The 16,011-nt window shown below is 38.3% G+C and overlaps 1 protein-coding gene across 1 annotated transcript in view; it reads right to left on the reverse strand.

The window, feature by feature from the left end:
* Window positions 1-16,011, reverse strand: part of ADAMTSL1 (ADAMTS like 1) — a 179,912-nt gene that overhangs the window by 54,250 nt on the left and 109,651 nt on the right. The window contains exon 17 of the mRNA XM_031056859.1: window positions 370-580. Within this exon, the coding sequence (XP_030912719.1) occupies window positions 370-580 (211 nt within the window). The remainder of the gene's footprint in view (window positions 1-369; window positions 581-16,011) is intronic.

Genomic DNA, 16,011 nt, shown 5'->3' on the forward strand with positions numbered 1-16,011 from the left:
CATCCAACCTGGCCTTGAACACTTTCAGGAATGGGGCATCCACCATCTCCCCAGAGCAACCTGCTTCACTGCCTCACTACCCACACACTAAAACATTTTTTCCTAATAACTAAACTAAATCTACCCTCTTTCAGTTTAAATCCATTACTCCTTGCCCCATTGCTTCACACCCTTGTCAAAAGTCCCTCTTCAGCTTTCTTGGGAGCACACCTGATAAGCTGTAAGGCTGCTCTGTGCTCTCCCTGGAGCCCTCTCTACTGCAGTTGATCAGCCTGTCTTCATAGGAGGGGTGCTCCAGCCCTCTGAGCACTGAAATGTGTGCAATGAGGGCTTTAGGCAGTCATAAAATGAGGTTACACATATTCTTACCTCTTGCCATTCTGTAGGATACCAGGAGGGTGGGCAGTCAAAGCGATTACAGGCTTGCACGAGGGATGGCTTGGGTTTAGAGCACGATTCATCTGCCAAAATCACAGTCTCGTTGGTCTCTCTTGATAGTAGATGAGAACAGAAGACATCTCGTGTCTGCAAACCAACCCCACAGGTAAGACTGCAAGTGCTCCAATTCCCAATCTCCCATCTGTGAAGGGGTCAGCAGAAACAATCTTAAGCACAGAAAAAAATCACCTTAATTTTTCTCTTATTATGACAGATGAAGAAATAGTAAATGGAAGGGAATTTTCCTTCTCAGATCAATGTCCCTCTGGTAGGTGGAGAATGAGGCTAAGATGAATATTTGCAGGTTTCATCTCTGCATTTTCATCTCTTGTCAGAAGTTCTTGGACTGCAAGTCTCTGGGATTCCTGCAATATCACAGGAAATGTTTTGTGGCCGACAGTAGGATTTATTTTTTGTCTATAGGAGCATGGACAATGTATTTCAAAATAGAGTGGATTTAATTAACTTATTTTCTCCAACTATCTTGAACAAAAAATAAAGGAAGATAATAACAGAAATTTAGTGAAAGGAATGTAAAACTGAAACGCTGAGCACAAATTTCTTTAGTATTCCTGACTGACTTTTCCAGGCTGTTGAGATAGGAGGTACTAAAGCTTTGAGAGATGTAATGGGAAAGCAGGGGATCATCTTTAACCCCTGGATGAACACCTGTCACTGAGGTAAATCCTGAACTAGCTATGTAAATCCCACATCAACAGGATTGTTGATAACTGTATTTCAGTGTTCATCACCTTAAAACCAGATTTCTGCTATTTGAACGGTACAACCCCTAATTCTGTCAGCTAAATGCAGAAAATTCCTTAAAACACTAGGCCTTCCACTCATGTGTCAGCTAGAAAGCACTTCAGAGATATGTAAAAATGTATACAAAAAAATAAGTCCTATATTCAGAAGGCAAATACAAGAAAATAGCCTCCCCAGCAAATTCAGGCAAAACTCAATGCTGACCTGGATATACTCCCACATCCAAAATGAAAGCATGAAAGCCAGATAGTGCTGTGTTTTCTAAGTCTGAAGAGTAGCTTCATTTCCAACATGACATTATTGAAACCGATTGCAGAGAGAATAAATTAAAAATTCAGGAAAAGGAAGGCTCAGAGAGCCCATCTTTGAAGAAAGCAAATCCAGGCAGAAGCTTAAAGAGGGTGATTATGAAGGAAGATACCCTCAGGCTCCAAATAGGATGGAGGCAGATAATGAAGAAAAGTTATGAAGCATGTCAGCAGAATGTAGCAGATTTTGTGGAAGAAGCAGAAAAAACCCACTCTGATGCTCTGAGATCTGCAGCCAATGGAAATAGCTCAGTGCATGTAAAACATACGATGTTAGCAAACACAGCACTCAACCATTTAAGCTTGCGCTCTCCTACAATCACTGAACAATTCTAACCTCTTTTTATTTTATAATTTTTTTTTTTTTTGAGCATGTTTCCCTTCTTTCAAATAACATCCTTAACATATTTAAACAGCTAGCAGGTAAGAAATTTTTTTCCTCCCTAGATGATATCCTGATGGACCAAAGGCGCATTGCTCCTCTACTGTGCTCCATCTGCTGGTGACATTCTCTGATTTTATAAATGGATCCATCCTGAGCCTCACTGTAATCACTAATGATGATGTAGTTTGCTTTTAGAGAATATTCTTGGTTCTGTTAGTAGCAATGACAACAATCTGTTTAACCCTTTCTAATAACAAATGCATCTTGCATACTGAAGTTCCTGTGGTCACTATCCAGGCCATAGTACACTGAAGGACACTAATCTGTACATATGTACTGGGAGCTATTTATCAGTGGAAAAGGAGTAACATATGGCAGCCAGTTAAGTTAAGCTGGAGTATGTTCTCCATATGAGTGATCTGAGGGGAGAGGTTTTCCCAGAATTTCCCATGAAATTGTCAGAATTAATGGAAATATTATCTACCCTTCAGTTTTGGTGCAATCTAAAATAAGATGTTTGAGTAGGTAGTGAAGAGAAGGCATTTTCTTATTTCAGAATCTATTTTGATACATGGTTAGTTGCCAGAATTTTTTTTCAAGTGCTGGCAGTAGCTGTTGCCTCCAGCAACATTTTGTTTGTTATTGGTTAAATGCAAAATGTTTCTGTTGGTAATTCACATCTCAGTGGCTAACAAGCCACATAAACCCTTTGGACATCTTGGCTTTTTCAGAAGAGGGTGTCTGTTTCTTCTTCCAGAAAGAAATGCTATGTTCCCATAAAGAAAAAGGATTTGTTTTTCTGAATTGTTTGTGTTTAAAACTTCTGAATGTTGCAGGTTGCATCTGTTACACTTCCCATAACTAACATTGTTTTTTTCACTACTCTTTCTAGATGCATTAAAGAGGAGTTTCCTTTGAGGAGCTCAAGAACTGTGAGGTCAAATACTTCTTACCCTTGTACTTTCATAGTCCCAAGTGACTTATTCACAGATGGAAAGTAAAGAATGTAGAGTAAAGCAGACGTGTAAAGTGGAGTACGGATGTGCAAATAACTGAACGCATAAATGATATTACATGAATTTCAATGTCCTAAGAAGCAGAGAGAAAACCACTGATAATCTTATAGAATTACAGGCCTGTAGAATTATTTTATAACAGCTAAAGGTGCTTGCAACACTTTGAATTAATATTCTCCTATTAAATTTACCAATTGGTTTCTAGAATACTTGTACTGTTGGAGATAATAAAAATATACACATAATGCTGTTTTTCTGTAGTAATGCTGTTTTGTCCCTACTGTAGAGTGTTACACAATGCTAACTGAAATATGTCCTGTCCTAGTTCACATGGTACTTAGCTGTGAATTCCTCTGTCTATCTTTTCTTCTGGGTGTTTTGGCCATACTGACTCTTCCAATGCACAGGGCATATAAAAGAGAATGTCCTATATGCATATGTCAATACCAGAATTAAAACTCAAGTAGGAAACAATCTTACACTTTAAAGGCTGAATAGAGTAGTTACAGAATGAAGCTAAAGAAACCTTGCACAAGTGGAACTTGTGGTATCTTTGTAAACTGACTGTGGCTGCTGTTAAGGTATAGACTTTAGGAACAATCTGCATACTTGCTAGTTTATAGAACAGCTGAAAGTCCTGTTTGCTACTTCCCATATTACTTTCCAGAACCTGGTGAAAGAATTGCATAGTTTTGGTCCAAAACATACATTTTATCCCTTCTCCTTTCTCCTTCGCCACCAACCAAACCTGTACCAACATGTGGTAACAGAAACAACATAAAAATATAGCCTTATCATACAGTAGGACCTTGGTGCATTTATGCTACTAAACCCCTGGCTTGTTCTAGCTCTAGGATTGTCAGTTCACCAGTTGTCCATCTCCACCTCCTAAATATCTAAGTAGTGTTTATGTATGTAAGCCCAAACTAGACTTTAAAAATATTTCAACAACTGTATTTAATATGAAACAGATTTCAAATTTTTTTCATCCTCTTCAGGATATAGATACATAACTCTACTGATATTCCAGGAACTAGAAACTAACAAAGTGAATTAGTAATGGACAGATCTTATGAGTAGAAAAACACCAGCTGAGAAATTTATCAGCCAATATATATTGTGAATTAGACTAACAATCTGATCTACCATCACTTTTATGAATTGTAAGTCTAATTGCTAAAGGACCAATAACAAAGTGCTATTTTCTGGAACATTCTCATTAAATAAATTAGGCTTATTTAAGGAATGCTTATGCATATGTTTAATTCCACATCAGCAAACAGTTTCTGCAGTTATCATGGTCAGTGCATTTTAAAATGTAAATACTCACAGCTCCCCTGAATAAAAGAAAGGGAACAACTTTGAAGCTCCAATGGCCAAAAAGACTCAATAATCTGTGGTTGCTCCCACAGGACGATTATTCCGTGCTATTACTGTAAATCTAAAAATGTTAAGAGATTCTCTCAAAAACCAGTTTAACTGTGCCATTTGTAATAGGGAAATGATCTTGACATAGTTAACAAAGATCTTTCCTGTGGTCTTTGAATTAAACATTTGTTATCAGCTTAAGGCTATTTAAAAAATGCCAACACGTGACATGAACATGCAAACCTGTAAATTTCTAAACATCTAATTTTTAATTAGAAAGGAACTTTCCTTCTTTCTTTCAATAGAAAAAAAGGGGTATCAATATCATATTGTTCAGGTGAAGAACTGGAGGATCAAGAGAGCAGGATCTTGTTCCTGGCTCTTTGCTGAACTCCAGAGATCGGTGACACCAGAACTGCTGAAACATGGGCTACCCTGTGAGTATGGGTATATTCGTATATTCCCTCTAAATCCAAAGGGAATTGTAAAGTACTGGGCTGGATCATACCATTCTCCCACCTGTGTCTCAACTTCATATTTATAAAATCACAACAAAGTGACGTATGGGTTTTTTTTTTGTGTGGCATTTTTCCCCCCCGCCCCGTGCTTTGTCCATTTTGTCCATGCTGCCTGCTTAGGTAGTCACCTCACAGCAGAGATGTTACCTTATTCTTCTTTCTCTACCAGCCATACAGTGGGAGTCTCAGCTTGACAGGAGCCTCAAGGCATTATTGCATCATGAGTAACAACCGGGACAATAGTGCACTGTTTCCTCAGTTTTGAAATGTCCCTCTCACTGCCACAAGAAATGGAGATCAGACAATACTTCTGCTAGCTAGAGAGATCAGAAAGTGGCACTGGCTAGTAAGCAGCTACTCATGGCAAGATAAGATGCTAGAATTAGCTGCTGCCCCAGTAGGGCTACAAGCCTTCAGAACAAAACACTCTCTGAATGCCCATAATCAGTCTGGAAAAAGTAAATGATGTAGATGGAACTTGTAGTCTTGAGCCAAAGCTCTATGTAGGTGACTACTCTGGATTAGTTCCCATATGCGCAGCATATATGGTAAACCCCAAATCATTCTAAGGTGTTAGGTGTTATAAGAAAACTATCTAGGGATGTGGTTTAATGCTGACAGAGTCCCTTCTATCAGTGCCAAGACAATTGAACATTGCACAGCAAAAGTAAACACTTTTCTAGACAAAGACCTCCCAAACTAGTTCAGAAAATGAAATTATTGCCATTTTTATGTGGTTAAACCATATGAAAATGATACAAAAGAGCTCTTCTTATTTCTAGAATAAACATTCATCAGTGTGGAGAAAGGTTTGCCTGGAATCATCTGACTTAACATCTGACACCTGCCAGCTTAAAGACATTCCTCAGCGCACAAGGGCTGTGAGGCAGCTGTGTATATGTGCATACAACAGGCTGAGTAAATCACATATTATGTCAATACTGTCTTCCTCCTGTATCCTGTCCTCTGTCAACATGTGCATTCTCCATTTGGCCATGAAGACAATAAGGTCTGCTCACAGCCCAAGTATCTCCTCCCTTCCTTTTCCCTAATGAACCTGGAACAGTGTTTGTGTCAACGTTTCCTGCTTCAGGTCTTAAAGGCTCATTTGAGCCTTTAAATGAGCCTTCTGGAGGTTCATTTAACAGATATATCTTTGATTGAGTAAATATGCTCAGTATTACATCTTAAATACCATGTCAGAATGTGATCTTAAGCTCTGAAGAGCAGGAAAATATAATATCCATTCCATTTGGGTGGCATAGTTTCTTGTACTGAAGCTACAGGACTGAGATGAGAACTCCCAAGTCAGTTCTTGACTTTATAATCAAGGAAGTCTCAAAGAAGGTGGCAAAAAAGCCAAGACTTTAACTACAGGTTATTTTTCGTCCAGATGGTAAATCACCCACAGTAAAATCTGACTGCTCCTTTGAAATGAGGTAGGAGAGCAAAGACCTCAGCCCTGGTGTTCAAACACAGATCTGATTTCTCTAGGAAGGGATTTCCCTACTGCCGTGGTTCAATTTGTAGTAGACCAAACATTACAAATATACATACAATACACACATACTTCAGAAGAAAAGTGAGATTTAACTAAGCTCTGAAAAAAATCAATGCTCATTAAAATATAAAAAATGAAAATACAATGAAAGTACTTTTAAATCATCACCAGCAAAACCAGAAAAATCAATTAATACTTAGAGCTGTTCAGTGCCAGCCTCACAAAATCCATTGTACAGTATCCACTGCACAATGTCTCCACTGTGACAAGAAAACTGAACAGGCAGGAAAGGCTTCAGGAGACTGTTGTGCTCAAGGGAGGATGAGGTATTTCTTCAGAAAGTGTCTTCCTTGAAGTGAAGGAAGGCCATTAGAGATATGCAGACAACACAAATAAGCAGATCAAAGGCTCAATGAAAGTGCTCTGGTAGGTGACAGAAGCAGCCTGCACTCTGTAAACTTACTGATATCAATTACATTGCAGCTCATTATAGCTGATTGTGGCAGGGAGCCAGCATTTATATAACAGAGCCAAACAGAGGAACATAAAGAAGGAACTCAAAAGTCAGAGAAGTACAGACGGTAAAAGCAAATCTATAGCTGACAATTCTGATTGCTAGAGTAACCTTACGACATACTTCAAGCAATATTTATAAGGTTCTCAACTTAAAAAAAGTCTTGCTGTCCCTTGAATTGGAGGTACAGAACATCAACCACTCAGGCAGGACACAAAAGAGAGTTTGTGTTCCGCTGTCAACATTTTGAACAGTGGGAGGTTGTGCAGTGGGTCTTTCAGGAGACTTTTGCAGATACAGATTGCACGAACCACACAGGAATATGAAAAGGCAACTTCAGGTAAGTGAACTGGTTTTGCAGGGAACTTGTTTGAGGAATTAGCAGACATACTGGGTACTGAAAAGTGCCTCATAGAAGACTTTCATTCTGGTTGGTAACTTCACCATTGAGGTAATTGACAGCAATGGCAGTCTTTAATATAACCACACAGACCAGGTTAGGTTTAAAAAGATAAACGAATACCAGTTTAGATTTGGCTTATGCTTAAAGCAGCAACTTGTTACAAGGATGTTGTTTAATTTATTATGTGAGATACAATGAAAATAGATCCTTGGTAGCCTTGGTAGGTCTTTCAAGAATGAAGCAGTTAACAGGTAAGGAAAAGAGTAAATCAGTGTAAAGGTGGAAAGCTGCTTAAGAAATAATATTGGGAGGTTTGAGGAATAGAACACAAATTGCACAAGTGCAACTTGTAACAGGAGGTGGCAGAAGCTGACTGAGGAGTCCATGGAGGAAACAGACTGGGAACTACACCAGGGTGAGTCTGAGCTAATGTACATTGCCCTAAACCTAGATTCAAGCAATGCAGAAACACAAGAACCACTAACTTATGAAATAAATTTTGCAGATCAGTCTACATGATTCTTTTGGTTTCTGCTGGTAGAGTTAATTCCTTCTCTATAGTTGCTTGGATTCAATGTGAGAATAATGTTGATAACACACTGCTATTTTGTTTGCTGCTAAGTAGTGTTTATACTAAGTTAAGGACTTTTTTAAAGTCTTGTGCTCTGCCAATGAGGAGGATCAGAAAAAAAAACCTGTGAAGGAGCATAGCCAGGACAGGTGACCCAAAGCAGCCAAATGGATATTGGACACTGCAGGATGTCATGCCTGATAACTGGAGAAGTTACCTGGAAGGGGGGTTGTTTAGGGTGTAGAGATGGGGCTGAGCATTTGTCAGAAGGTGAGCAATAATATTGTGCATCTCTTGTTCCTCCTTGTTTTTCTTCCTCTCTTGTTGTCATTTTAGTTATCATTCTCATTATCTACTGTAATTATTATATGTTATTTATGTTTCAATTATTAAAATCTTACTCTCCCAACCACAAGTTTTAGTTTTGATTCTCCTTCCCGTTCCACTGAGGTGTGAGGGTGTGAATGCAAAGCTTTGTGGTGCTGAGCTGCCATCTGGGCTTACATCACAACAGACTAACACCTTGTTGCCCATGACAGAGCTGCTTTATGTTGAAAGCTCCCTAGCACTTTCCACACTGGTGCTTTCCATACAGGACTATGTCATAAACCAACACACTTTCTTTAGGCCTACCTTTACAACATAAGGAAAATATTAAAAAAACCCAGCTTTCCTGAGGAAGACATCAGCAAGCCTACAGACACCAGAAGACAAACAAAGAAGCTCTGCAGGTGAGAAAGATGTGCAGTCAACTGGTGATTTTTAATCTGAAACTCTTCTAAAAAGAAACTTTAAAAAATTACATATGGATGTAGACGGCACAGAAATAATATACAAAAAGCCTGACTTCACAAATTCTAAGATCAATATTCATGAAACGCGTGATTTTGTCTTACAGATTAATGCGACCCTCCCTAAATCTAAAGAAGCCTTTCCTGAAATGATGAGGGCAGGAAAAAAGTAAAGATGTCACAGAATGGACAAAGCAAGTATATTAATGAATGAGTGTTCAGATAACAGTGACTGGGTTTCAGTAACTCTCTAGCAAATCCAAGTTTTATGAGCAGCACTGCCACAAAAACAGCAGATAACATGAGCTTCTTATTGACCTGGCTGGCAGCATTACAGGGAAAATATTTTCAACAGGATGACCTATTCCTGAACTATTTAACCAAGGAAGAAGATACAAACAGACCGTCTCTCAAATTAAAGCATACACAGTGTTTCTCTAGTTTTTTTTAGGAGGGGAAAGAACCTAAGAATATCTCTATATAACTATATGGTATTGTAATTGAACTCAGGAAACTCAAAATGTCTGCTTACATTCCATGTTCCGCTCTGAGCTCCCTTCAATGTCCTTCTGGCAATATAGTGCAAAAAAGGCAGTATAGGAATTTTGTTCCAAGGGTGCATCCAGAACCAGTAATATATGCTGAATTTTATATTTATATTTTATGTTTATATTTTATATTTATAATAAGCAACCTGGAAAAGATCAAAATAGGGGTCCATGGGAATCTCATGCAGGGTCAAGGCAACCCCTGGTGTCAACACAGGTTGGTGAATGACCAGATGCAGAGCAGCACTGCTGAGAAGAATTTGGAGGTGCTGGTGGGTGAGAGGATGGACACGACCCAGCCATGGGCACTCCCAGCCCAGAGAGCCAAACATGTTCTGGGCTGCATCCAAAGCAGCGTGGGCAGCAGGGCCAGGGAGGGGATTCTGCCCCTCTGCTCTGTGAGACCCCACCTGCAGGGCTGCATCCAGCTCCGGGGTCCCAGCACAGGAAGGAAATGGACCTGTAGGAGCATGTCCAGAGGAGGTCATGAAGATGATTGGAGGGATGCAAAAATTGTCCTGTGAGGAAAGGCTGAGAGGATTGAGATTATTCAGCCAGGATAAGAGAGGCCTTTGGAGTGACCTGATAGCAGCCTTCCAAGTACACGAAGGGAGCCTACAAGAAAGATGGAGAGAGACTATTTACAAGCTGTCCTGACAGGACAAAGGGGAAAGGCTTCAAACTGAGAGTTAATTTAGATTACATGTTAGGAATAAAGTCTTTACTGTGAAGGTGGTGAGACACTGGCACAGCTTTCCCAGAGAAATTGTGGAAGCACAATCCTTGCTGGTGTTAAGACCAGGTTGGATGGGACTCTGAGTAACTTGGTCTAGTGGAAGATGTTCCTGCCCATGCAGGGGTGTTGGAAATACATAATCTTTAAGGTCCTTCCCAAACCATTCTATGATTCTATCCTTTTTACCTTATATTTAGAGATCCTGAAACTGTAACCAATAATATATTTAGTAGTTCACACACGCTTCTCTATTAAAAGATGCTTTTTTTCACATTGACATTTAGAGACCAAAACATACAGGTGCTCCTCACTTAGAGTGGGGAGGCTCTAAACTCATGTTATACCCACAAACCATCAAACATAACTATGTTAAAATAGTCAAATTCATGGAAGTATAAAGTGATTCTGACTCAATGGAAGGAAAAATTCTATTCAAAGTGATGGCATCATAAAAGTTATGATGTACGTAGGCAAATTTAAAGGTATTAAACCACATGATATCTCCATCCTAATTGCTATATCTACATAGATTTGTGTGCAGAATCCACATACTCCAGAATGGCAACTTAATGCACTTCTCCAAATTTTCCTGAGTGAGAAACTGGCTTCTTAGATCTTGCAGAAAATAGAGACTTTAGACAACGCAGCTTGCTTCCTCATGGGAAGGGAAATGTACTTGTCTTATGTACCTGAAAATCTTTGTTCAGACCTGAACAATGTAAGCATTACAATTAAACAAACAAACACACTTCCATACAATACAGTTACAAATCTGTGGATCCATTGGGTAGTAATTAGATGCACAGAACTCTGTGAGTACTCCAAGTGTCTCCCAAAGCTGTGAATGAACTACAAACTGGTTAGAATATACAATACATCAGCTTAGTCACAATTCTAATGGGTAATTGCACATTGAAGATGGAAATTTTCATGGGCACAAATAGGTCTTTTTGTGCTTCTGGAGATGCAACAGACCTACTTGGCAGATAGAGAATTCATAATTTCATCAGTCTGACTCCTTTAGTAGGTACTTAATTCACTCCAAACTGAATGGAAGTGAGGGCACTTTCTCCATTTATTTCATGTGTGAGTCTTTTATTTCATGTGTGAACCTGATGAGTAACTATGTTACAGAAACATACAATATATTTTCAAGAATTAGGGCCACATTTTTTTTGCTCATCTTATCTTTTCATCCATAAAGGTTTATTGGTTTGAAAGTACTGGGTATTTCTCAGAGTCTTACAAATTACTTCAGCAATACTGTAAGTGAAAGATATAATGGTGCTGTTCAGTTCACCCCTTTTTAAAGAAGTGAAGATTGTAAAATCAACAATTTATAAGACCCTGTAGCTTGTTTCATATGTTAATGCTGAAGTGAAAAAGTTAATTTGTAGCTCAATATGCTACAAAATGTTTGACTTCATATTTGGTGCAAAAGGAAAGACTTTTTTTTTGCTGTTGGGAAAGCTTCTTTGGGGAATGAAATCTTGCTGGTAAGGCAGTAAATTAATACTCATGAAGATTGAGAATAAATTTAGAGAAAAAAATGAGGAGTAGAAGCTAACATATGAAACATTGGAGTGTGATGGTGTTTGTTCAAAATAGTGAAAAATATCAAGTGGCAATGGATTCTAAATTCTAGCATAAGTGAAGAGAAAGGTTAGGAGAAGAGGACTGTATTAAGGTGATGAAATCCATAAAATTGACTGTGCCAGGAAGAGAAAGAAGAGTAAGTCTGCTCTGCAGAGGAACTCAATAAGTCCCTAGCACGAGTTAAAGCTAATGCTCATCACAAACCAAGCTATAACAAAATTGTGTTAGGGCATGACAAAATTGTTTCAACATAACGATGTACTAACTTGGAGAAATTAGTGAACTGGAGATCTGTGTAGAGGAAAATAATCTAAGTATACAGTGTTCTGATAAAGAAGCGTGTTTTATCATTCAAAGTAAGAAGGATATATGGTAGAATTTACTAAAAAATGTAATTGCACTTTAATATTTTATGGAGATAGTAGTCTAATGGAAATAATAGCTGAAATGAAGGAAAATGTCTCTTATTGTAATGCAATCTAATGAAGGAACCATCATATTATTTAAAAGCAAAATGGGGGAAGACCTCTGAAACTTTAAACTAGAAGAGCTGGAGGCAGGGTGTGATGGAGGCTCCCGAGCTCCTCTGACCCTCTGACTTGCAAGTTGCTTTGCTTCACATTTCAATGTGACACACATGGCTCAGAAGAGTCTCCTTGGGGACATCACTGTAACTGCAGCTGTATAAAGGACACTGGGGAGCCAGAGAGAAGAACCAGAGAGAAAGGAGAAGGGCAGGCTGCCAGACACATCTTGGACAATCTCTTGAGAGCCACAAAGGGTGCAAAGCAGGAGATTATATTATAGAAAAGGGGAGAGAAGAGAAATGTTTTTAGGTCACAGATTAATATGTTTTAAGGCCATGGTTGTACTACAGTGACGGGGGTAGTCCTGCAGGTAATGCAGGTTAAGAGCATAGCAGAGCCACCTAGGGAGGGCAGTTTGTTTAGATGTCCCTGTATAGGCCTGTGTTTAGCATAGCAAAGCCAGAGAATAAATGACCTTATGATTCCCTCACAAAGTCCACAGCTTCAGTCTAAGATGTTTCTCAAACTGATGGCATCAAATAAGGGCAAATCTGCCCTGTGTGACAGCATATTCCCTCTAATGTCTGATTCTCCAAACTCTTCCATCACAGTCCAAGCTGTGGTCTGTGATCCAAGGAGGCTCTGTGGGCTACATCTTAAGAGGCTCTCAAAGCCATTCTCAACATGCTTCAGCTAAAAATAGACCTAAAAATTTTCAGCTAAAAATAGACCTAAAAATTTTCAGCTAAAAATAAATAAAATGCATCCAATTTAAAAAATATGTCACTGGTCTGTGAGGATTTGAAAACCTGTCTGTGTCACCAAAGAGACAGTAATACCATCTTTGCCTCATTAATGCTAATTCTAACTTATAACTCTGAAAAAACCCCAAAATGCAAGAACTGGTAGTTTTTTATAATAACAAGAACTGGTATCCCCTTCCAGTAAGGCTATAGTGCAATATCTGTAGACATAATGACTTGCAGACCTTTTAACCTTTTTCTAGATAGAGATGAACTAGAACTAGATAGAGATGCTCTAATATTTCCCCCCACCAATGCAGAACACATCTGTATTGACACCCTTCCACACATAGGTCCCCTTTAATGGATTAGAGAAAGCTCTGGCCCTTTCACCCATACTGAATTAACTTCAGATTGTTGATGGGAGCATGCCTTATGCTAAGTCTGGTCTATCACCAATCTAATGCCTTGAAAAACATGTTGATTTTTTTAATCCTTTGTAGTTTAACTTCAGCTGGGAAACAGAGCAAAACAGATGACAATACCACATTTAGCAAATAAACATTAAAATAAAAACAGGTGATTCATCACACAAACACAAATCAAGCTGACACAGAAGAGAAGAAAGAAAAAAAAATAAAATTAGGCAATGAGGTAGAGCCCAGGCTAACTCAGGCAACGTTTGCCCTTTTGGTCAGGTATCAGAACTACTCAGATGGTTTCCTGTCTTTTCTTGCAAACCCTAGAGGGCTGAGATGGCAAAGGAAGACTGCTGGGGAGAAATTTTGTGCTATTCCTAGAACCATCTGCTTTTTCTTCTTCTTTTTTATTTTTTCTCTTTTTTTTTTCCCTCTTCATTCTGTAGAATTCAGCTGTTCTTTGTTGCACAGAAATAAAAGTTCAGTTTTGAAAATATTCATGAACAAAGCTGTAAAAATTGCCTGTAATTTCCTCCATTTTCAGCCATCTGGTTTTCATTGCTTTGATTCTCTCTTCAGTACTCCATACATGTTTACCAAAACTTTTCAACACGCATTGACCAAATTATTGAGCAGTTATAATTAATAACAGAGTTACAACATTCTCTTTCACCCCTTTGGTAGAGCTTGTTGGCTCACCATGAGGTGCTCATGCTGTTGCTCTTATAAACAAGAGCAATTATATCTGATTAGATGATGACTGCCTCTAATTCAGGCTGTGGAGGCTGAGGAAAAGACACATTTTGGATGTGAGTCATTTTGTTGCTGAAAACAGTCAAGCTAACATTGAAAGAGGGTTCTTCTAATTGTTTGTTTTTTGTTTTTTTTTTTTTGTAGTTTAGAATACTAACATAGCAATTAGCAAAACTGAGTGATCTTCCCTTTTATATTTTTCACTTAGAGAAGAAACTGCTAGACACTGAACAGCTACTCAGAGTTTACTTCTGGAAGACTGTGCTCTGTTCAGTTATTGCTATGTAATTTTTCAAGTGGTACAACTTGATTGACACTAAGTAACTGAATGACTGAATTAAAATTGTCATAGTCTTCATTCCTCTCTTTCCTGTAGAAAGCATGCTGGCTCTCCTAGTACATTAAAACAAGGTATATATCCTTTTCTAGAAATATTAAACTAAGTTAATGACAACAAATTTTACTCTGTAGCTATTGTGTTGGAAATCAGTTATTAGCTCCCAACTTAGCAATCTGCTCTGCAGTGTTTCCCATTTTCTTAATTCAGTTCAAAATGGGAAATTTTGTTGCACTGCTTTCCAGGAGAAGAGAGTCTGGACTCTTTTTCTGCTATTGTTCTTGAAGCAATAAGCAAAAAACTCTCAACAAAATCTGAAACCCCAGGAGACTCAGCTGGGATTTGAATATGGAGGAAATCTTCCAATTTTTTGTGTGCAGCTCTTCCTGATTCTTAATCTTTCTTCTGTAAGAATTTTTCTGACTCCATACAGTTGTGAGTATCTGAAGACAGATTTCTGTGGTTTAGTTTTTGTCTCTCTTCCATGTACTCAGAATAGTAATGTCCTAAAATATTACGGCAGAATTCCAAAGAAAATTTCAAAGCATTCTCAGCTGCTGTACAAGCACCATCATCTCTCAGTGTTTTCATAAATGTGAAGTATATTGCCAGTATGTTCTACCTTTTACCATATTCTGTTCCAAGACAGACCAGGGCAATTACAGGCTGAAAAGGCTGATGACACCATAGATTAATTTCAAGCATTAAGTGAGTAAGGAAGTTTTCTCATCTATACACATCTATTTTCAGTAAGGAACAAAATGAACAGTAACCCAGTTCAGATCCTTTCAGTATCATTCTTCTAAAGTGTCCGAAAGAGAAAAGACAGCTCAAAACCAGAATGAAATTACTCTTCACCTACTACTTCTACAATATCTTTTCTGATGAGATTCTGTAGTTCAGTGCTTTTGTCTATCTACAGCAAAACAGCTAAAACAATTGTTTACATTGTACAGGACTAGCCCTTTGAGAGGCTACAGAGTAGCCTCTCATGTAACCAAAAATGCCCATAGCAGAAGTAGCATTAAGCTTTGCGGTTCTAACATCTATGGCTAAGCAAGATCTTTAACTGTACTAGATTTTAGACATAACCATTAAATTCTAAGCATGCTGGGCTGCTTAGGTTGAAGAAATATCACTGGAATAATTTCTCTAAATATATAAGGAGAGAATTTTTATTCTCTTGGGCAAGGCTTCTCACCCTTTTCTTCATGCTGTGGACAATGTTTCCTTGCCTACCTAGACACTCATCACCATCTCAGTTGCCTTTTCAGTGGAATGCCTCCTCTACCCACAACAACTGCATACTCCAGCAGTCACTTATACATCAAGAATATTTTAGGAAAGTGTTTTTTATAATTTTACCTTCTGTTAACGCACTTAAGCAGCTGGAAAACAGAGAGAAGAGCCAACACTATGAGACCAGCCAGCTCCCTCTATAAGTCATCAGCAAGAGCTCTGGGAAGTATCAATGGTTCACAGATTTTGGAAACTCCTGTAGAAGAGGTCTAAGTTCACAGCCACAGTGTATTATAATTTCTGGACTTGTCAGTTGGTAGAAATGCCTTCATCAGTATACATAAGGACATGCTTTTAGCCTAAATTTTCATCAGACTCTTGGATCAAAATTTCTTGAATTAGAATTCTGAAGTATCTTATGATTTAAACAAGGAGAAAATCTCAATTTGAATAAATAATCCTTTATTTTTTCCTTCTTAAAAAAGCATTAAGAGTGGCTGTAAATAATTTTTATAAAGCAAAATATTTTATACAC

Source organism: Geospiza fortis, unplaced genomic scaffold, assembly GCF_000277835.1.
Source record: "Geospiza fortis unplaced genomic scaffold, GeoFor_1.0 scaffold12, whole genome shotgun sequence".
Classification (NCBI taxonomy): Eukaryota; Metazoa; Chordata; class Aves; order Passeriformes; family Thraupidae; genus Geospiza; species Geospiza fortis.